At 45.4% G+C, this 23,979-nt stretch overlaps 1 protein-coding gene across 1 annotated transcript; it reads left to right on the top strand.

The window, feature by feature from the left end:
• The first annotated feature begins 388 nt into the window (after positions 1-388).
• Positions 389-13,529, top strand: LOC138447938 (myb-related transcription factor, partner of profilin-like). Its single transcript, XM_069604465.1, has 3 exons — positions 389-809; positions 1,240-1,577; positions 13,428-13,529. Exons 1-3 carry the CDS (start codon positions 389-391, stop codon positions 13,527-13,529), a joined length of 861 nt encoding a protein of 286 aa, XP_069460566.1.
• Positions 13,530-23,979: the final 10,450 nt, after the last annotated feature.

Genomic DNA, 23,979 nt, shown 5'->3' with positions numbered 1-23,979 from the left:
AAGTCATTACCGGCATGGTGGTATTAGCGCGTCCGTGCACCCTTGACGCCGATAATAGCGGCTGATTACGAGTGCGCGAGCATGTGTGAGCGCGCGCGAACCCCCATGCCGGTAATGGCTGCACTGCCATGCCGCTAAAGGCCCCCTAATCCCCCGATGGTGGCATCACGGAACCCGCTGATACAGCCTCTGCCCAGGAGCAAACCCCCTAATAACAGACCCATAAATACCATCATGGAAATACCGGGTTCGTAATACCGGACCCGGAAGTAACATCATCACGCCAGAACGGGAAATGTGCCGGCGGCCATCTTAAAAAACGAAATCCATTGCAATCCTCATAACACAGCACAGGTACAGAGTGGAGAGCAGGCCCAATCAACCGATCATGTCCAAGGCTACCCGTAAATCGACCCCCCGCATGCGCAAGAAGCACTTCTCCGACAAGGAGCTTAATATGCTCGTGAACATGCTGGCAGGCCATGCAGATGAGGTGTTTGCCAATAACCTCAAACGCGAAGCACAAATGCGCAAAAAGCAAATATGGGAGGAGGTGGCACGGAAGGTGACTGTGGTTGGCAACACCACCCGCATGGTGAATGACTGCAAAAAAAGGTGGGATGATCTACTTCTCCGGGTGCGCAACATACTTGCAGCCAACCACAGGGAGGCCATGGCCACAGGTGGCAGGGACCACTCACTCACCAAATTGATGAGATTGGAGGAGATGTGCAGCACCATGATCAACATGGAATCGATCGAGGGCTTTGGAGAAATGGAAACGGGAGTGCTGACATCAGGAGATGGAGGTGAGTGTCCCCACAAACCCCAGAGAACCAAAGCATGGTGTAGCACAACAGATGTCAAAGTGAACCAGGCCAATGTATGGCCCATCATACACACATGATCAGATCCATGTCCAGATGGTGGCCCAAACCCAGGCACAATGAAATGCATGCTGCATGCCAATCCCATTACCAACAGACACCCAACACACAGGGATCAATCACATGTCACACATCACGCAAACCACAATACAACAGTATGCCACCTAGTACACATCAGTCCAGAAAGGAGAGTCCATGCCGTATACCAATATGGCCCCCCCACATTGCAAGTACCCTGAGCGTCACATCTACAAGAAAGCAATGCATGAAATGTGAAATACGAAACAGCACCAAATCATGCATCTTGCACGTACCACCATCACTGATGCCCTACATCTCTTGTTCCCTACAGGCACAGATGCAGAAAGTGAAGGCCAGGAGTCTGCCCCAAAGGCCAGTACATCCTCAAGGGGATCCAGGGCCAGACAAGAAGGCACTGCACCTTCCACCTCCAGGGCAACACCAACGCCCAGAGTGCAACACAGGCCAGCAGTACAGGCCACTCCAACACAGAAGGAGACAACACCAGCCGATGACACAGCCCCAATGGAGTCGTCAACTCCTGCAGAGGCAGAGGGCGATGGAATGCAGTCAGTTGCCACAAGTTCCATAGGGGAGGTAGCAGCCATTGCCCACCTCAGCGACGTGGAGGGCCAAGCTGAGGAATTCGTAGACTTGGAAAACATCCATGTAGTATTTCCCCATACACCGAGCCCCCAGGCCACCCCCCTGCACTCCACACAGGGCACACCAGCAAGCCCCATGCAGGAACATGACGTTGTACTGGGGAGTCCGCATCTGTCTACCACATCAGAGGGCAGTCCTGCAATGGACCACCCTGCCACTGCACCGTCCACCTCCACAGCCCCCTACCAACATGGAGGCCCGTCTGGCGAGGGTAGAGGCCCGCCAGGACAGTATGAGTGAATATATGGCGGAGGGAGAACAGACCGGCATGAGATACGGGAGGCAAATGCGGCTTCTATAATGGCCATGAACTCAAACACCATTGTCATCAGAGACAGTTTAGTTGCGGTTACACAGGTCCCTGGCAGGATTCTAGAGCATATGCAGCAGCAACCTCGTGCACCGGCGGTCGCACAGCCATCCACCTCCACCCCATCCACCACACCTGCCAGCTCAACTCCCTCAAGTCCTGTGCGCATGACCAGGCGCAGCGCACGCCACATGGACATGCTGCTCCCAGACCCGAAGAGAGGCCGGAAATAGCTGGACCACCCTGCATGTGCTAACTGCCATCTTGCTACACTCACGAATGGCACATCGTGTGTGGGATGACAATGAGTGAGGGGGGAGGTGGTGTTGGTGGTGTTTGGGGGTGTTGGGGTTGTGTGGGGGGTGTTGGGGCGGTATTAGGTGTTGGGGGTATGGGTTTGGGGTGTTAGGGGGTATGGGGTGTTTGGGGTTTTGGGAGGTGGGGGGAGGGGGGCGTGTGTGAGGTGGAGGGATGAAGCACAATATTGTTAACATTTCAATACACCTGGTGTGTCAAAAATCATATCATGACTGGACATCGTTCATTTCATGTGTGTTTAATCAATTCATGACAGCGCACAGTGCCCAACTCCCCACACACCCTGTGTCCATGTCGGCAACATGCCAGTGCCCAGTGTAGTACTAACACAGAACCATCTGCATCCCTGTGGTTCAGAATAAATTGTCAATGACTGATTGGCGCACTTCACGGCCATCTTGTGCATCGCAAACTGCCAGTGGTGCTGGTCCTCCTCCATCATCATCCTCATCATCCTCACCCGGTGCATGTAGGTCAATGTCAGGTGGCAGTGGTACGCTTCTCCGGATGCACATGTTGTGCAGCATGACACAGACCATGGTGATCTTTCCCACCTTCTCAGGCCCGTAAAGGAGTGGTCCACCAGACCTGCTGAGGCAGCAGAACTGTGCCTTCAACAGGCCAAAGATATGCTCAATCACAACACCGGTACGGGTATGAACCCGATTGTACTCCTCTTCATTCCTGTTCTGCGGATTCCGTACAGGGATAAGTAGCCACGGCTTCAAGGGATAGCCCCCATCACCTGCATGGGAGCACAATGAGGTATGTGTTAGTCAATATCTGACCTGACACCATTTGAAATCACTGCCATGGCTGCAGCTATTTGGTGTTGACACGACCATGTCCCTGGATGTTTGCACACAGGCTCATTTGATGCAATGTGTACTGTACTATAGTCTGCTGGTGTGGATAGCGTTGTCCAGATGATGCAGGGTGTTCACTTGCATGCTGATGCAGATGTAGTGTTGATGCGGAACCATGTCCTGCCACCCATATTGGCGATGTCTGGCACTCTGTATGTATTGCCACTAGCGGCATTGTCACAGGTGTAATCATGTTTTGTGATCCATCGCTTGACATTCCCATGGTGGCCTGCTTGTGCGTCTGGCATATTGTCATTGCTGCGCAGCATTGGTTTTATGTGTGGCATTGCAAATAAAGGTAGCAGGCGCTCCTCTCCAGAAGGAACATGGCATGATAACCAGTTCTGAGATGAGAGTTTGCAGCACACACTTTTTGCTCACTGTACCTTTCACAGATGGGAAATACCCATTTGCATATCAGTCTTTGTCCCGCCCACATGGGCAGTCCAGCACCGAAATGCTATGGCAATTCCTCTCTGAACAAGAGTACCAACAGCAACCCCATACATGTGTTTCAGCCTTGTTGGCCTCATCAGTGAGGTGAGGCTGCGCCTCTCTGAGCACAGTGAGCAGGGAGTCCACGTCTGGTTGCCCACAGGTACCTCAGGGTGACCAACCCCAAGTTCCTTACAAATATTTCAAAAGAAGGTAGCAGGCGCTCCTCTCCAGAAGGAACATGGCATGATAACCAGTTCTGGGATGAGAGTTTGCAGCACACGCTTTTTGCTCACTGTACCTTTCACAGATGGGAAATATCCATTTGCATATCAGTCTTTGTCCCGCCCACATGGGCAGTCCAGCACTGAAATGCTATGGCAATTCCTCTCTGAACAAGAGTACCAACAGCAACCGAATGCATGTGTTTCAGCCTTGTTGGGCCTTATCAGTGAGGTGAAGCTGCGCCTCTCTGAGCACAGTGAGCATTGATGTGTCATGTTCAGGTTGGGATGTTCAGGGCAACAGTGTTTAGCTGTATGTGCATTGTCCACTCACTGCACAATCTCACCAAGGTGGATTATGCATCCCCCCTCATTTTCACCCAGGTGGATTATGCATCCCACTCCCATTCTCACCCAGGATTATTATGCCCCCCCCCATTCTCACCCAGGTGGATTATGTATTCCCCCCATCTGGCCCCCCCAATGCACTGCCATTGGCCTGTCAGGCAATTTACCAAGCAGCCAGGCACGTTGTCCAGCATGTCGCTCCATGTAGCGGGGTAGCGAGGAGTTACACAGCACCATGGCATCATGTGTGGATCCGGGATATGGGGCACAACAATGTGTGATGATCTTGCTGGAGTCACATACCATCTGCACATTGATGGAGTGGTATTGCTTACGATTGCAGTACACCACCTCTATGGCATGAGGGACCACCAATTCTACATGGGTGCAGTCGAGGGCACTGACACAATTGGGCATGCCTGTCAGTGTGTGGAACCCCACTTTAGTGTCAGCAAGCGCCTGGGCAGTCCGTGGTAGGGATATGTGGATGCTTGCGTGCTTCAGGAGGGCATCCAGCACTTTGGTCAGCATGCGTGAAAAGAGAGGTTGTGATATGCCATGCTGCTGACCCACTGTGTGCTGGTAGGTGCTTGTGGCCAGGAAGCAGAGCACAGACACTACCTTCAGTAGAGGGGGGATGGCAGTGCGCATTTCTATCAGGCTGACGATGTTGTTGTGTATCATGTCCACTATGTTGGTGATGGTGTCCCGGTCCAACCGGTACAGAGTGTGGATCTGCTCAGGGGTTAGGTTGAATGGACTGGCTCTGATGCGAGAGATTGGTGGCTGCCTATGTGGTACCACTGGCTGCACTGGTGGGACTTGCTGGGCCTGTCTCACCCTCCTTCTCCTCCTGCGTCTCCTCTGTGCTGCCTGTTGTTGTAGTTGTTGTTGCTGGTGTAGCAGTACAGGCATGTCCTGCAGCCCCAGGATTGCAACAGCTAGTGGGATTATTTTGGTGTAGGAAGGGGTGCCTTGTGTGGGTGTGCTCCTTTTGTACTGGGACAGGCTCCATTGACTTCACCTGTGGTGATTGTGTGTACCTGTGGCAGTTGGCTACACTACAGAGTGCTATTTACGGGTGGTCCGCGATGCTTGTATTGCCGCCATCATGCAGGCCCTATTTACCACCTTCGGGATTCTGGTAAATGCATGCCCACGTAACTTGTGATGTCCTCCTGTTAGCGGCATCCCGGTATTTCCACCGCGAAGGGGCGCATGTACGCGCGCATGCCCGGAAGAAGGGGCAGGGTACAGACGGTGGTGGTATTGCCGGGTTGTCGGCTCGTAATGGCCCAGACCTGTTATCGATGCCGGTAATATCATTCCGCCTTCCTTTTTTCAATACCTCCATGCTCATAATGAGGCCCATTGTGCTCCTCCCTATGGTGCCCAGTGTTCTATTCATTTTCAGATAATGCAAACCTATCATTAATTAGGTTTTGGGTGAGTAAGATCGCAAAGCCAAACACTGCTCATGTTTTAAAGGTTGATGAGCAACGAGCAGGCTACAGTTTAACCCAATTAGTAAGTGCTGAAGTTGGTTTCTACCAATGAAAAACTAATGAGATTCTGAGGAGGCGGCTTAATGGATTAGCATCATAATAAAACACCCTGTACTATTTGCATAAAAGCCTGTAAATAATGCCCTCATTATAGTATACTGTGGAGATCATTGCTCACTAGTAACAAGAATATTTTATCACTACTGGAACTGTAATATAATTTGTTGTGCTCTTATATGTTATGTTATATTATATGCCACTTGTATAGCACCTTCTGCCATTGGTATGTCCTCAAAACGCTGTGGCTTAAACCCTCTTTGGAAGACAGTAGTCAACGATGTTAGAGGTGAAGAGAGGGTTTCTAAAATACATGTGTGCATTTTTACCCAGCACGAAGGTGGGAAGGGAGTGGCTATGTCCCTTTCAGCAACCCATAGTTATCAGGTGAGAGAATGGGTGCCGTGACAAATTGTGAAGGAAGTGTGAAAGTCAGACGGTTCAAATTATGGGAACATCTGGTCCACATTTTGCATGGGTCTCAGCTGTATTCTATTGGATGCAGCTATGTGTGTTTTGGGTGAGTGTAATCGAGTAGTGTTTATTGAGAGTTGTGTAAGTGAGTGGGTCATGCCCGAGCATGATGCGGTTATTATTCACTGTAATGGCGTGCTTGACGTTCCATTCAAGAGATACTGAGACCTGGTAGGATAGTAGTATAAACCCACACTATGAACCCTAAGTGGAGAAAAGCAAGTATGGCAGTGGAAAACAGTAGCGAAAACAGTTTGGAAACGCACACCCTGAAACCTTGGGAAGAAAAGCAAGTATGGCAATGGAAAATAATACCGAAGTACTGTTTAGAAACTAACAACCTGGGCACTAAGTGAAGAAAAGCAGGTATAGCCGTGGAAAATAATCGCAAAATACAGTTTGAAAACCCTGACTGTGGACCGTAAGGGAAGAAAAGCAAGTATTGCAGCAAAACAGTAGCAAAATAACATTTAGAAACACAAACCCTGGATGCTAAGGGAACAAGAGCAAGTATGGCTGAGGAAAAAGAAGCAACATACAGTTTAGAACCCCACAACATGGACCTTAAGGGAAGAGGAGCAAGTATGGTAGTGGAAAACGATAGCTAGATGCAGTTTGGAAACCCACACCATAAAGGAAGAGGAGCAAACATGTCAGTGGACAAAAGTAGCAAAATAGAGTTTAGAAACCCACACCCTGGACCATAGGGGTGAAGAGCAATTATGGCTGTGGAAAAGCAGTAGCCCCATACAGTTTGGAAGCGCTGTGGTAAGAAAAGCACTGTGGTGCAACCATACAACAGCGAGATTCAAAATACAGCAGTACAGCAATTGTATAGTCTCCTACCTGGTTGTAGCTGCAGACTGTGAGGGCAATGATTGGCATGGCTGGGGCGCATGGTGCAAAAATGCAAACAGGGATGGTGAGTGCCCACAGGACGGCACCTTTGCCTTTTCCCTTCCATGACTGCCTGGGCAAGGATTGCCCTAAGTGTGGTAGCTAAGCCCTGTGACCCTCCTGGGAGCCAATTCCTCTCTATGAGGGTGGGATGTGGCAGTGGGGAGTGGTGGACCTGGGCAGGTAAACAAGCTTGTGTGATATGCGTGTACCACATTTTGTAAATACAAAATGCACTGCATAGTTGGGCTATTCCTACTCACGTGTTGTTCAGAATTCAAGGTGAAATCTCTGTTTGGTAGAAAACCCATCTTTTGCCTGATGTGGTAGCGGATTGTACTTTTTGCTACCAGTTACGATGGCTTTCCAAAATCAACCCTAGCGGTGGACTTTGGAAGACCAGCTTACTATGGTGAACCCTCCTAAGTTGCTGGATCTGCTTGGAGGCACCATCAGTCCTAGGGTGACCACCTGTTTGAACGTTGCATGGTATGAGTTAGGAAATCATTTAATTTTCGCTGCTTTGTCTTGATAGAGATCTGTGGAACCACCCAGCTTTTTGCTGTTTCTACATCCCTTGCTTCCATACGGTTTAACAGCATTAAATCCTTGCCCTACCTCTCCCTTGCCAGTCTGACCAGTTCTGGTCAAGTGTCCTTCCCTGGGCTTCCTGTACGGTCATGGGATTGGGGTACAGTCCTCTAACAACTTTACTTCTATTCTTCTTCACCTCTAAAATACTAACTGCCAGTTGGCAGTGCCAACACTTGTTCAAACTAGTCTAAAATACTTCTACTCTCTTGTAAAGGGTTTCATGGAATCTTGACTTTACACTAGACCCCATGTCTACTAGTTAGGGAAGGACGTTTAAAGAGAAGGGCCTTATAATTATAAAGCTGTGCATTGTGGTGTTAACACCTTTTTATATATTACTTCTCACATTGGTTTATTATGTACTTTATCTTTTCTTCACATACTTTGGTGCCCTACAGTGTTATACTGATGAACATACTGTGGCCTCATCACGAGTTTGGCTGTAACCCTTAAATGCGGCAGTAACGCTATTACCGCCACATTTAAGGGTCCACCAAATCACAGGCTTGGCAGATTTACCCCCAGCTCTGAGCTGGGGGCAAATCTGCAGCAATTGTGCTGATTTTCGGTGTTATTAACGGTAATAGTGCTGAACATTCCCCATTGGTCCCAAAGGGGAATGGGAAATTCATGAATGGGCCCAATGGGGAATTGGGATTTACCGTTCTGCTAAACCTAATAGCACCAGGGGGTTTGGCGGTAGGGCTAATAGCCCTGGCGGTAATATCGTGTATAAAAGTATTGTGTTGGAGCTTTCTACCCAGACTACCCTCAAATGTGAATGTAAATGGATAGTCAATACTCCGATAGTGGCATAAAACCAGTTGCAAAGAGCCCAGAAGTTTAGAATCGTAGCTTTAGCCTTCCTCATGGTCGCCAAGAACAAAGGTAGCCGGAAACAGTGATTTTGCAGATAAGACCAGTGATGCACAAGGCCACACTCCCAACTGTTCCCAAACAACAGTGAACATATGGCATACAAAAACTAGTATAACATGATAATTTGCTTATGCCACCGCCAGGTAGAATGTAACAGAAGTAGGATAGAGTAGAGTTAGTTTTGCCAAACTGCAGGGATCTAGTTTGCCACCATATAGGGAGGGTTCAATTGCTGAATACACAGAGAAGGAATGTAGCAAATTGTGGTATGCACAATTCGGTAGTGTATATACATATATAAAGCAGCATTATAAATTGCAAGAGAAGCTCAATTTTTTCCCATTGCAAGGGCCTGTAGAGCACCTGGTTAAAAGCACAGCATTTCAAGTTTGTATAGCTTAATAGGGATTTTTGTTGGTTCAAGATGGTGTCCAGGCGGCTGAAAGTGCCAAGGCTGAGAGAAAGTGAGTATAGCGGAAACTGCACAAATAGGTCTTTCTCATGGTTCCAGCTTTACATAAGCAACAATTAAGTTAGTTTTGTTGCTAGCAAACATAAATACACACATTTTGATCGCAAGGAACACACAGTAAAGTTGCTAAAAACACATTAGCAAGATTTATCTGCAGCGCCTCCAATAGTGAAGGCAGTTCAATGCATGCACCAGGAACACATTAACAGATTGAATATATTGAAAGTGAAATGTCTCGTACACTGGCCTCACACTATAGTGAATACGCTATGCACACCACATACCAATTAGATCAAACACCTGCAAGCAGCAGTATGTATTAGAAGGGACTACAGGAGACGCTGTCCAAGGTTGAGCAAACTGTTTCGAAGATTGGGGTCTGGTGTGGAAATATGAGATGGGAATGAGAGTGATGGTTCTTTGGCCAAGGCAACATTTCCATCACTCCTTTCCCACCAAAGTGAATTGGACTGTTGTGGATAAATTTAACACCCAAAGCCACACCAGTAACTGGCACCAGTATTGTAACTATGCAAGTATATTGTGGTCCCAATCAATTAGATCACGGTCCGATTATGTCCAAGGCTTAATGTCTTGCATAATGGGAGCGCCCCTGGGCATGTTCAAAGATGATGATTGTCCAATTAGAAGAAGCAATGCAAAGAACACTATAAGTGACTTATTTTAATAACCAATGCTAGTTGTAAATACTGTGTTTTTTATGAATACAACGATGTAATATAATCCTTGGGCTACCAGGAATTAATTGGGAATGTCTGTGGACCGTCTACCAGCTGAATGTATCAATAAAGCTGATTTCTTTGTGCACCATGGTTTGGTTTGCTCCGTTAATTTGGTTGGTGCGGAGTATTGGAAGAGTGTTTGCACTTCAACGCCCCAGCAAGCTCTTCAGCGTCTTCAGGAGGATGAAGGCTCCTAGCTGCACCCGTTAGGCAGTGTTGTTGGCCCATCAAGACTGGAATATGTGTGCAAAATGAGGAGGTTGCGGGCATCCAGTTCTATTAGAGTGCTGGCCAATATTGTAGGTTGTCAGGTTCTGTCAGTATTGGTCACAATACATTACTACTTCATGGGCAGACTTATTTACATTTATGCACATATACCTTTAGTTTCATTTAATTAATTGTAGAATGTTTTTACATTGCTTGGTTTGGGCCGTAACTTGATTCTTTGTAGGAGCAGAGCCTACCAAACCATCATGGAGGAAGTTCAGCTGGAAGCTGATTGGTGGAGTTCAGGTTCATTGTGAGCAGGCAAACATTCTAAACTGCTTTTCACTGTCCACATCTAACAGGAAGGTCCTGTTTTGCTTTAGCCCCTATCTTAGGTCCAGGTTCATGTAACACAGGAGGTTTGGAGAAGAATAATTACCCTGGGAGCTGATTTCTACAGGGGACATAGTATCCACTATGACGGTGGGAGCGCAGCTTTACAAGCATGTTGTTCAATTGACATTCACCAGAGAAAACTTACATTTTATTTTGCCTCTTGGAGAAGTTTTAAGTGAACTTTATCAGTTTGAAAAAAAGTGTTTCTGAAGTTAAAGGTTTAGCCAAGGTTTAGCGATAAGCACTGCACGCTCTACTGAGGACTTCTGTAATTAATGGAGAGTTGAGGCGAAGAGTCCATTGCCTTCATGTGCGTTCAATAATCCTGGGAGACAGCATTTCAAACAGGAATGTTTGCACATGAGCGGAGTGGCAGTGACTATGTCTTCGTTCTGAACAAACTAAAGTGCGCATTTATTTTGGTTGTGACAAAATGTATGTGTGCATGTACAGGCAGCAATGAGCAGGGAAGAGCGTGCGGGCTAAGAGATTAGCGTCCTCTCAGATATTAGTTCTGCGTGTGCAGGCAGCGTCAGACAAAGGAGCAAGCGAATGTCGGTAATGGAATAGTGAATTGAATTGCCTGACGGAGATCAGTGTCTTCCCGGACACCTGCCTAGTGCTTATGCGCAGGCTCAGCGAATGCAGAGGAGCTGTTTGTTTTCTTTTCGTTTTCCACAAAGAAAAAGAAAGCTGAAACTTAGAGACGTTAAAAGATTAAAGGAAGTTTCAAACCTAGGGATTTGAAAGGACATGAACTCTGTAAAAAAGGTAAAATAGCAGTCAATACAGAAAGGTTAAAAATAAGTTGAACTGCAATAAAGGTGCTCAGCTGAGTTAATTTAAATAGGAATTCATTTTAGGTTAAGTGAAGTTCAGTTTAACCCATATCTACATAGTTTCAGTGACTGTGTGCATAACCAGCAAGAGACCTAAAAGGAACAAGGAAATAATCCAAAATAACTAATTCGAAGGGTTATTTCAAGACTTTGCAATTCCTCCAAGTTTTGCTGGGAAGATCACAGGTAAAAACAGTTCCTTGGGTGTGGTTGGAGAAAATGCATAATGGAAGAAATAACCAGTGACTCTTTGTCTTTTGTCCCATATGGATTCCTATAAACATTGAAGAAGGAGGTCTGTCTTTTTTTATTTTATTCACTTCCCCTTTACCTCAGAGGTGTTTCAGCTGTTACTAGTCAGTTCTTTTTTTGATAAATTATTGTTATTAGTTTACAACAACAAGGCAGGCATACCCGCTGTCCAACAAACAACCAAATATGGGATTGACACATTCAGACAGGTGGTAGGCCAGTTGGGGAGCCAGCTGGACATCGTGCCTATATTAGACAGTGGTGAGTGGGTCAGTTCACCATATAGTGGATGGGCATGAGCCAGTTCGCCGTTGGGAGGTGGGCTGACTGGAGGGTGGTTCCGCCGGGGAGTGGGGTTAGGGGGCCATTCAGTAGTGTTGGGGTTGGTGTTAAGACCCTCTTAGTCATATAATGCCAGACCATTTGCCCCATACTTTCAGGAATTTGCCAGGGCAGCCCCTGGCGGCGTATATGCGTTTTTCCATGTCCGCACACCTGTCCATCTCATTGGTCCATCTGTTAATGGTGGGCCCGTCGGGCACCCCCCATGTGGTGGCCACCAGTCTTTTAGTGAGGCCTAGCGCTATGGCCACAAAAGTTTTTTCTCCCTTTGTGTGATTCGTTTCCCCCTGGATGCCCAGCAGTGCAGCCTTGGGTTCCAACGGGGCCGGCGTATCCGAGACCTTGTTGATTTTGTGCATGCATTCCCTCCAGAATTTATGAATAACAACACATTCCCAGAGCATATGGTAAAAATTGCCAGACTCCCTACGGCACTTGGGGCAGTGGGCGTCCTCCCTCATACTAGTCAGTTCTTGACCACACATCTTTGTGGGTCTGTGGGGTTCAGCAGCTCCCTCGCATCAAGAGACTCAGGACCAGACACAGGTGCAATGCTGGGTGTGGGAACTGCAGTCAGTTGAAAGAGGATCGACATCGGAGGATTTTGGAGATCTCAGAGTTTGAGTATCCCCATGCATGAAGAATGATAACTGTGTATATATGTATGAATATTTGTTTGTTTAAGTGGTGAGTCCAAGAAGAAGAGAAACAAGAGATTTTCCTGGTGAACTAGGGAATAATATCCAGTTGATGTGACCCAGAGAGACCACGTGATTGTAGAAGTAGAAATGATAAGGAGATTTTGAAGAAGAGGATCCCCCTATTGTATTATGACAGGCCGGCATTTTGGTATTGTGCAGCTTTAGTATAATAAAGGAAAAGAGGATATTCTGTGGGGGGCAAGGGCATGCTGTGTAGCGTATGCTGGTCCTGTATGTGAGGGCAGGACCTGGTTATATAGCAGTTGTAGTTTTAGTATAGTTATTGATTGTTGTATTTTGGTACGGTAGGGTATATTGTGTTGTGGAAAATTGAGGTTTGTAGTGATTTATTGATGTTAGTGAAAGGGTGTGAGTTGAATTTGAATGTTGTTTAATTTATTTTGTATATATAAGAAAATGTGGGAGGGTGATTTCATAAACGGAAAAAGGGAATAAGGTGATGAATGCTACTGATGGAGCATTGACTTATACAATTAGCAAGCAGAGTATATTATTGAGTATGATGGACACCCTGCTGGCACACAGATGCAATTCACTCCCCCAACATCAGGAGAAAATGGTTAAGTACCACACCGAATGGGTACAGGAAATGTCAGGTAAAATGTTTAGGCCATGGCCCAGAGAGGGAACAGACATGAAAGAAGTATTACAGCAAATGTGAATACAATTTGCCGCAAAGTATAACAGAAACAATTTAAAAAACAGCTTAAGTATTCTCGAACTGTGGAAGATGTTTGTGGAAGAGTAGGGAAGCAAGTCTGATTGTAGCAGCATGAAGTGTGATGCAATACACATACCACCAACTGCTCCTCCTCCTCTGCAATGCATCCCAGCGTCAACCATTCCCAGACAGTTCCTGTTAAAGCCAGCTGAGGGATATACCAATCCCTGTTTTATACCCCTCGAAGAAGACAGTGACAGGAGGACAGAACAGATAAAAGCGGACACACAAAACTCTCTTGCATTGCAGGTAGAAAATGATGTGCAGCAGCATTTGGAAGAGCAGGTGCGAGAAGCAAGGCAGGAACTAGAGAGAGAGAGAGACAAACAAGAAGAGAGGGCCAAGGAATAGGAACAACTGCATAAGATTGACAGCAGAGCTGCCGAGGAGCCCCAATTGAGGTAGCCAGGAGAGGTGAATGCACAGAGCCAGAGGGGGGAATGACCAAGCCTGCTGAGAATGAACGAATAAGAGGAAGAGAGATTGCCCCAAGTGCGGGACAACCTTGCAGTACTGCTTATGATTCAGTACATGGGGTATGAGGTAGAGGAATGGGAGGATAATGGATAAGAAATTGACCATTTCCATGGTGATGACCAGCAAGTGGAAGAGGAAGGGCTACCAGGGTCCCTGTTTCCAGTGAACCCAGTAAATATAAAAGAGAATCATTATACAGAGATAGGCTTTGACGCCTGCCAGGCTGTATGGCCGTGGCAATAGGGAAAAAAGTAAAGATTGTACCTACGAGCAGGAAGCGGAGTACACAGCTTCCCCTGTACAGAAGGGGACAGGATTGGCAAAATACATCCGTGGCCTCAGGCAGAGAAGAACAATTTAATTGCTAAGTCACCATCCCTTACAGCAGGGGCAGGCAAGTGGATTCATGAACTAAAAAATGAAACAGCAGGAATACCTTTAGCCGTGGGAGACATGAAGTGTTTATTTGCTTCGATAGTTGGAGACCAGGCAGATGACATGTGGAGAAGGGCAGGATGCACAGGGGTGACAGCGAACACTAATGAGCATGCTGGATTGCCATTTAATAAATGGAGGGGAAAATCAAACCAAATGAGGACCCTGCGCAGTATATTATGGAAATAATAGTGAAGTTGCACTTAGCAATGAGAGAGCGATAGGACAAAAATGTCCCTATATTCTATCACATCAAAGGTCTACCTGACAGCTTGCACACTCAGTTGTGAAACAGTAGTAAGGTTCGAGATGAAAACATGGCCCAAAATACAATTGAATATTGTACATTTATTTAGGCTGAAACAGGATAAGGAAAGGATAAAAGTAGAAGACAGAGTGAGAGATGAAGAGAAATGGGTGCAAGACAAGCAGTAGAGGGAGCAGTGATTACAAATGCAGCCAAATTACTAGCAGGGAGGACCAATGGGATTTAATGGAGTAAGAGGAGACCAGATGTATTATAACAGAGGGAGATGGAACTCACAAACAGGAACAGGAGGAGGATTTGGACAAGCATATGGAGGAGGATTTTATGGTGGTAGATCTACATTTGGTGGCCATGGGAATTTTAGAGTACAAAGTTGGACATGTGGAATGATAGGACATTATGCAAGAGGATTCAGAAGCAGAGGAATGGTACCATATGGATTGGCGCTTCATGGTGGTCACAGAGGAAGGGCAGCACATTTTACACCCACGTACCCTCCACAGCAGTAGACACTATTCTTATGATGCACCACAAGCAGAGAAGCATCCCATGCCAATTAAAAATAGAGTCCAGAGAGGTCCCGCAGAGAATGGTATTAACTAAAAAAGTATCACCATATTGTCACAAAGATTTAATGAAAGTGCCCAAAGAATTATGGACCAGTAATCCCCATGATGCATGTTGCCTTAAAAGCATAGGGGCAGTTAGAATTACATTGATGAAGGGAGCAATGTTACCCTGAGCAAAGCAATGTCCCATGTCTAGAGAGTCGGACAAAGGAATATACAAGATAATAGCTTTGCTGTTACAGCAAGACATACTAGTACCGAAGAATCCCCATGTAACATGGCTGTGTACCCAGTGAAAAAAGCATTCATACCAGATTTACCCCCTTGAATAATGTTTTGGTGAGAGAGTTTACAATTGTTTGTAATAGAGTCACAATTATGTGTAACATAGCCACGAGCACCATGGCCTTTACATTAATTGGTTTGAAAAGCATCTTCTTTTCCATTCCATTGCATCCAGACTCACAATACCTTAGATTGATTACCTATAGAGGGAAACAATTCCACAGACAGGATTACCACAGGGGTACTATGAACACCCTAGTGTGTTTAACAGAGTGTTACATATGGATTTGGCAAACATACAACCACAGAGCACAGTGATCAAATATGTTGATGATATGTTGTTGTGCAAAACCATGTAAGGAAGATTCAGTGATGCTCCTAATGTTATTGGCAGAAAAAGGATACAAGGTTGACAAGGAAACATTATTGTCAGAAATTAGTAATTTATATGGGACAGACAATATCAGCAGGAGGAAGTAAAGTGACACCAGAATGAGCAGAACAAGCAGAAGATATTCACAAGAGGCACCGCCCAACAACATTGAGAGAAATGCAACAGTTCCTGTGATTGTGCAATTATTGCCGATCATGGGCTTTTGATTATACTATGCATACCAGACCCCTGATGCAAGGGTTAAAAGAAGCACAGAAAAAGCAAGAAGGGCTTTGATGGGCAGAAGAGATGGTTGAAGTATTTAATGAATTAAAAGATGCAATTACACATCCCCCAGTGTTTATGCAGAGGAGTTGTTCTTGTTTTCCCATTCAAGCAGATATGGGATGATAGCTGTCCTCACACAGAAGATGGGGTGCAAAACTCTAGCTTACTACATTGGATTGCTAGATCCAGTGATGAAGGGACATTTTCCATGTGAGCAATATTGCCTTTGAAATTGAGAAATCAGCGTCAATAATGATGGGCTTTGCAATAACACTATTTGTGGAGCATGCTCTTGTTGCAGTGTTGCAGAAACTGAAAAGCATGGTCACTGCACAATGAGCTTCTGGATATGAAGTGATCATATCCAATACAGCAGTTACGATTGTAATATGCTGTATTGTGAATTTGGCAGCCTTTATCAACAAACCGGAGAGGAAGGCTGTTGTATGCATGATTGCTCCACATATTCAGATGTATATGATGACATATTCCAGGTTAAGGGGACGGTTCATCGACGATCAATCAGAGCACAGGATTCAGACACATGGGTGCATCAGTTGTACATAATGATGATGGAAACCTTGAGGTACTAGCGAGTAGAAGACTGCCTGCACACTATTCTGTGCTAGCAGCAGAACTAGTGGGATTAATAACAGCCCTGCAATTATACGCCGACAGAACGGGGATGATGAACTAGTCTGATTCAGCATGTGTGACATCCACTGTACTTCAGGATTATCCTGCTGGAAACAGAGGGGGTTCCGATGATCAGATAGCATGCCAATGCTGCATGCCACATTATTATCCGAATTGATTAATATGATATGATATGGCATTTATAATGCGCCTATACACAAGTGTTTCAAGGCGCGACGAGGCAAGGGAGGGGGAAACAGAGGGACGACAGACAATGATCCTACTAGGCCAGGTGTCATTCAGATTGTGCGTGGGATGGGGGGAAGGGACAGTACAGTATGTGGGAATAGATGATAACAGTAAGTAAAAGTAACAGCCAGCAAGTGACAAGTGCAAGGTAGGTGTAGACATCAAGTGCTGGTAGGGGAAACAGTCCGCAAGTGTGGGGGTTGCCAGGCAGGCAGTGCAGTTGTGAGAGCTGGCAGGGAGAGACCTGGGCCCAAGATCAGAGGATGCCCAGGTAATCCAGAGCAGATCCGGTTACAGCCAGGAGGTCAGCAGGAAAGAGGAGTGGAGAAAGCAGAAGCAAAGAGAAAGGTTTTGAGGTGTTTCTGGAACCGGAGATGGTTCTCCTCAAGTTTAAGGGAGGCAGGGTGGATGTTCCAGAGGGAGGCCCCACCCAAAGAAAGAGACCTACCACCTAGTCGTTGCTTGGAGAAGCGACTGACCCTGAGGGAGTTGGAGGCAGATGAGCCAAGAGAACAAGAACAAAGATATTTAGGAAGAGAGAGTTGAATGTATTGAGGCCCAGTGCCCCAGAAGTGCCCAACGTCAGTGGCGGTCATGAAGTGCTCCATCCATACTAATGGTACTATTTTGATAGCACATGGCAATGACACAGCAGACTTGGCAGCCAAAGAAGCAGCATATTTAGCAGACATGCTAGAGTTAGTGATATCAACAAGTAATGAGAAGGTACATCAGAAGGACATACCAGAAACATATAGTTAATTTCCCCTGACACAGATTATAGTATTGCAAGGACACCCACCACATGAACAGCAGTATTTATGGACAAAGAGGAGCTGTTCATTGTGCCTACAGACCTGATGTGGTGGCAGAATATAACTGGAAAGCCCATAATGCTGTCAGAATTATTGACAGTAGCATTAGCACAGCGGCACTATCCCATGCATACATCCATAGAATGCATCGCTGTGGAGTTGTAGTGATCTATCCCCAATGTGCATGGGCATGTTCAGAATTTTATTTTTACTGCAGGGTACACATTGAGGATGGTGAAGGCAATATTACTTAGCCCTTTGGAGCCATTTCGGCATATCCACATTGATTTTGTTGATATGATACAGCGATGTAACAGCTGGTGGTCGGTCAAAAAACCGAAAACAAAATATCGAATCACCAAAATCTCGAAAAAAAAAAATCTCAAATTATTTATTTATTTATTTATTTATATGTATTTGTGGGTTCAGGTAAGTATAAAAAAAGGGTAAAATAAAAAAAAAAAAGAAAAAGAGGGGTGGGGGGGGAACCCCCCCATTTCGAAATAAAAACGTATTAAAAAAAAATTCGAGATTTTTGTTTTCGAGATTTTGGATTCGAGATTTTTGTTTTCGAGATTTTGTAATTCGGTTTTTTCACTATAAACCGTAACAGCTATCAGTTTATGATTGTCCTGGTTTGTCCTTTTCACATTACAAAGACAGCAGCCACGTTTCTTCTATGTGAGGTGTTTCACCACTGGGGAGTATGTGAAGTATTAGGATCCCATAATGGACAGCACTTTGCAAATGATTTGTCTAGAGAAATTGTCAATTTATATGACATAATGCATAAATTATGTTTGTTTTCTTTTTCTTTCATTTGATTAACATATAGTACAAATACGAGAATAAAAGATGTAGAAAATATAAGTAGAGTTGTAAATAGAAGTAGAAGAAGTTTAAGAATTAAAAGAGACCTATAGAAAGAAGAATTATCTTTGAGAGATATCTATGAGGGATTTCGGCCAGAAGTAGATAATACCTGGCATGGCCACATGCAGGAGTTGAGAAGAGAGATCGAATGAATGTTGCTATGTTTGATCACACATTCCTCACAAACTGGTGCTCCCAGATTATTCGTAGGACAAGAAATACCACGATTGATTCCAAGTTTTTACAGATGATTATATTAAGGAACAAAGAATGTAGTTTGTCCAGAAGAAACACAGTAGTGAAATACACCTTGCAAGGCCCACATAGAGGGGAAGTCACTTACCAGTGACAAGAAATGAAAACATGCACTACTGCTACATGGCCTGTGCTGCCACAGTGCTGGAAAAGTGTGCATCTCTGTATGATGGTGAAGATTTTTACAAAACCAAGTTGGAAAGTTGGAGTGATGAGATGCCTTGGAGAAATAATGGTTGGGCTGGCAAATGAAATGGTTACATTCCTGACAGTAAGTGCCTTGCTGATTGCATGAAGTATGCTAATGTGCACACATGTGTTGATGTTAACAGAGAGCCTGTTATGTTATGTTATGTTTAAAACAATTGTTATAGTGCACGGTCACTCGAGGGTTTTATGGCGCTAGCGAGGAAGGGTAAAGAGCAGAGCCAAGAGCTAGTCAATAGCAGTCATCTAGAACAGATATGTTTTGCAGCTTTTCTAAAAGCCAAATGATTCATCATTTTTTTTTATTGGCAGCAGGAGCTTGTTCCATAATTGTGCCGTGGCTATGGAAAAGGCTCGACCACCAATTCGGGCACAGCGGAAGGACGGCACACAAAGCAGGCCTGACTAGGTGGATTGCAAGCAGCATTTGGGGAGATAACGGATGAAGTTGGTGCAGAGATATGCCACTCCTTGGTCATGCACTGCCCAATGGATAATGCAGATTGCCTTAAATCCAATACACTGAACCACCGGGAGCCAGTGCAGCACCCATAAAATAGGAGAAATGTGGGCCCCATAAGGTGAGCCTGTAGCGACACAGGCCGCTGGATTTTACAAACGTTGGAATCATTGGACTAACCCCTTAGGCTGTGCCAGATAGAAGGAGTTGCAGTAGTCCAATTAGCTCAGTACCATGGCCACAGCCAGAGGTGGGCGAAGAGGGGCCAGGTATCATAGGGAGCACCTTTTTCAATATTTTAAGCTGGAAATGGCCAGTTTGTCATAATGCTGATACTTGGGCATCCATGGAAAGGTATGCTGACAGAACCACTCCGAAGTTTTTCACCTTAACTGCAGGAACAGGGAGGGGTCCAAGAAAGGAGGGCCAGAAAGAGGACATCCAAAGTGAGGGGTCAATGGGGAACCTACCACCAGCACCTACAACTTGTCTCCCTTCAACTTTAGCTCATGTACTCCCTCACGGCCATCAGGCACTGATGAAGGCATGACAACACCACAGACTGATCAAGAGCTTGTCGGATCAGGATCGGAGTGTTGTCAGCATAAGAGTAGCACCTACGCCGAAGGAGCAGATGAGACAGACTAATGACCATATGTAAATATTAAAGAGAATGGGAGACAAGGCAGAGCCCTGCGGCACCCCACAGCTGAGGTGGCAGGGACCAGACAAAAAGGGAGAAAGCGAGAGAGTCTGAGTTCTGTCGGCCAACACTTGACCAGATATTCCGATCTGGGCCAGGCGGACAGCAGGGTAGGATGGTCCACAGTTTCAGATGCTGCTGACAGATCTAATAGAATCAGGGCATCAACCCTCCCCCCCTGCATCCACCAGACTGACCATGTCATTCTGAAGAGAGACCAGACACTTTCTGTGTCCCTGCCAGTCCTGAAGCCTAACTGGGCAGGGTCAAGAAGTTCAGAAGAGTCGAGAAAGGAGAGAAGAGGTGACACCAAAGACTCCAAACCTTCATAATAAAAGGCAGAAGGGAAATATGATGGAAATTAGAAAGAATAGAAGGGTCCAGCGAAGGCATTTTCAAGAGAGGGGTCACCATAACGACCTTAAGTTCCAACGGGACACATCCTGACTGGCAGGAGTTGTTGATAGCCACCTTGATCTCCCTTAGGAGATCAGGGAAAATCTCCTTCATGACTACCAGCGGGACGCTATCGGATGGCGCACAGGACTTGACCTTTTGAATGGCAGTGAATACCATATCCACAGAAAAAAAGGGAAACAAGACCAACCATTCAGGATAGGTAACCCACTAGGTTCTGTAGACTTATTCTCAGGAATAGAAGTTTTTATCGCTGTTGAGATGTTAACCAGGATAGTCTCAATCTTTGTAATGAAAAACTGCGACAATGAGTCACAGAGCTCCCGAGTAAGCATAACATTAGCTACAAATTTGGTTGAAGAGGTTTAACCACAGAAAAGAGGGCTTTCGGCTGACACAAAGAGGACTACATTTTCTGGATGGATACATTTCTTTGCGGCTATAATGGCTGACTAATAGGCTGCTGAGCAGGCCTTATATTGTGTTCTAAAAATGGAATCATAGGCAATATGCCATTTCCATTCAACCTGTCTGAGTTTAAGTCGGCCGGCTTTCAGCAGTTCAGAAATCCACGGCTCAGATGGAAGCCTATGTGGATGGATGAGCCGTAATGGGGCTACGTCATATGCTGCGTCATGCACGACGTGGGAAAGTAGTGAGAGAGAGGTGGCAGTTGCCACCTTGCACTTTGCTTTGACTGACGATACTGACGATACAAAGCTCTTTAAGTCGGCCGTGCGCCATGAGCACTGCCAGACTTTACAAGAGGGGGTCTTCGGCTGTACCTGTACTAATTCAAGCATGCAGGTCACCAGATAGTGATCTGTCCAGAGCACAGGCTCAGCCGAGCGAAAGGTAAGTGGGGTTATGTTTGTTAGAACCAAATCAAGTGCGTTGCCCAGCTTATGGGTGGACCCTACCGCATGTTGTAGAATATCAAGATCAGACAGACTATCAAAAGAAAATCAAGGGCAGGGACCCTGGGACAATTACATTTCAGATTGAAATCACCAAGCACAACAAAGTGTGTATATTGTATTTGAAGATCGGCCACTAAATCCATAAAAGGTTCAAGAAAACCAACATGGGAGCCCGGGGGATGATGGATGATCAGAACATGCCAGGTAAGAACAGGAGAAATCACACATCTAAGTAGAAAAACTTCCATAGCCAAAGAGTGAGGGTAGCAGAACTGATAACTGTAAATTCTGATTAAAAAATCACTGCTACCTCACCCCCATGCCGAGGTGAAAGTCGATCTAGGTGGATGATCTTATAATCCCCAGGGATGGCCTGTACAGGAGCCGGAGCTGAGCTCTCCTGAAGCCATGTCTTCGTAAGGCATAGCAAGTCAGGACGGTGGTCAGACAGGAGAAAATGAATTTCATCCGCATGCGCAGGCAGTGACCGGGTATTAAGCAACAGCAAAGCTGTTACATTTTGCACCCCTAGAGGCGACTGCTGAATAGATGTTGGTATATCAGTAACTGGATCATTTATCAAGCCAGATGGGAATACCGTGCCTGTGCACATACGAAGAATTACATCCCTGTCATTATGTTTTAGAAATAATGGTACAGTCCACATAGGGAAAAACACAGGATGCAAAGGAATTATGGATTTGCCAGGTATGCGATTGGCACCGCAGTATTGATGGACCATTCATGTACCTCCCACCATGGTGGAACGTTATTTGTTCTCTTATTATCCTGGGCTCAACACCAGCACATGTAGTGCCCAAGAGCCACATTGTGCTAATAAGTGAACATCCTGCAAAAATGGACACAGCCAACAAAAGGGATGCTCGTAAGAGTGTGGGCTTACAAAGGAGTAAGAGGGATAATTATTTCTCACAAGGTTCCAAAGACAGATTAGCGACATACAGACAGATACAGGCTGTTCAATGAGGCAGCTGTATTTGTTGCATCTCTGCTGGCCCCTGGAGTACAAGTTGCAGCAAATGTGAGATGGGAGCTGATGTAATTGGCAAATGCTACAGAGAGAGGTCTAAACGCCATTGAAGAAGAATTACGGGCTGTCAGACTAACTGCTCTCCAGAATAGGTATGTGCTACATTTGTGCAAAAATAGGGGCATACTTTTGTAACCTAACACCTGCAAACAACAAACAAAATCGCAATTTAACAGAAGCTATATCTGCCTTGGACAACATGCACACACATATGGGAATGGAGAGTAATACAGTAGTAGATATGATATGATATGATATGCTATGGCATTTATAACGTGCCCATACACAAGAGTGAGGACTTGTACCATTGGATGTTCCGATGGGTGCCTACCTGATGGGGAAACATATGTAAAGTATTAGTGCCTCTTTTGTTGGTACTACTAGTAAGTATATGCATCCTGCACACAATAATGGGATATTGTAAATTAGTAAAGAAGGGGAAGGAAGAAGGTAACGTGATGTCCCTTAATATTGCTGCTATAAAAATTACTGCTGGCCCGGTGAACACTGATACACAGACATATGCCCATAACATTAAGCTGGTTCCAATAGAGAGACTTATTGGGCCACCTGGAATTAGTTTTATGCCCACATTTGGTCCTGAGAACTATACCCAACACTGGGTAGATTGTGAGAGTGATCTTATGGCCCTTGGAACGGATGGGTTGGGATGGGATCTGTTACTGGATGGGTTTACATTCTGAGGCCAAATCACCAAACAAACTCAAGAAGATGGCAAGTTACTGTTTTATTAACAATTGTCTAAAACAGGAAGGTTACAACTAACATCAACAGACGTACGCTCAGTCTCTCAATGATTTTACAAAAAATACAATGTATATACTTCATTATGCATCAGAGTGATGTCATACTAGGTGGCAATTGTGAAAAAAACTATGAAGGGTCGGGATTGGTTAAGGGAAATATCTCGATATACAATCATATAGGAGCTAGGATTGTTATTGGTTGTCCTTTATCAGGTGGCCAACGTAAGCCTACCTCTTCAAACTTGTCATTTTAAGACAAATCAGTTACACTGTGTCTCATTGGTCTCTCAAGCCATAAGGTCCTTTGTTATATAGACTGATACAAATGTTTGGCAAGCTTGTGCCGTGTATGGAACATTCGGTTCATTTAGCAACATATAAGCCAAGACTCATGTGCAGGGTGATAGGACATGAAGCTACCTCACCACCCAATTAGCCCACAGCTCTCATGACCCATGCCTTCTGCCATGATGAAATTGTCTTTGTACTTGGTCTTGCAGAGTATTCCCGTCCTGGGAATGCACAGGAGGGAGGGCACTTGCTATCGTGTCTGGAACTTTAAGTTCAAACTCTATTTCCATCATTGACTCACGTGACAAGAGACCATGATTTGGTTAATTCTGCAGCTTTTAATGCTTTAAATGAATTCACACTTGCTATCCTTTGTATTCTTTCTTACACCTTAACGTGAGAGGATTCATCCTCCGCAAACATGTTCTTCTTTAGCATCGATAGCTGACCTCGATTTTGAGG

The sequence above is a fragment of the Ambystoma mexicanum genome, chromosome 3q (genome assembly GCF_040938575.1).
Source record: "Ambystoma mexicanum isolate Mex_15411 chromosome 3q, UKY_AmexF1_1, whole genome shotgun sequence".
Classification (NCBI taxonomy): domain Eukaryota; kingdom Metazoa; phylum Chordata; class Amphibia; order Caudata; family Ambystomatidae; genus Ambystoma; species Ambystoma mexicanum.
Note: the sequence above shows the minus strand (reverse complement) of the source record. Positions and strands in the feature narration are given on the sequence as shown.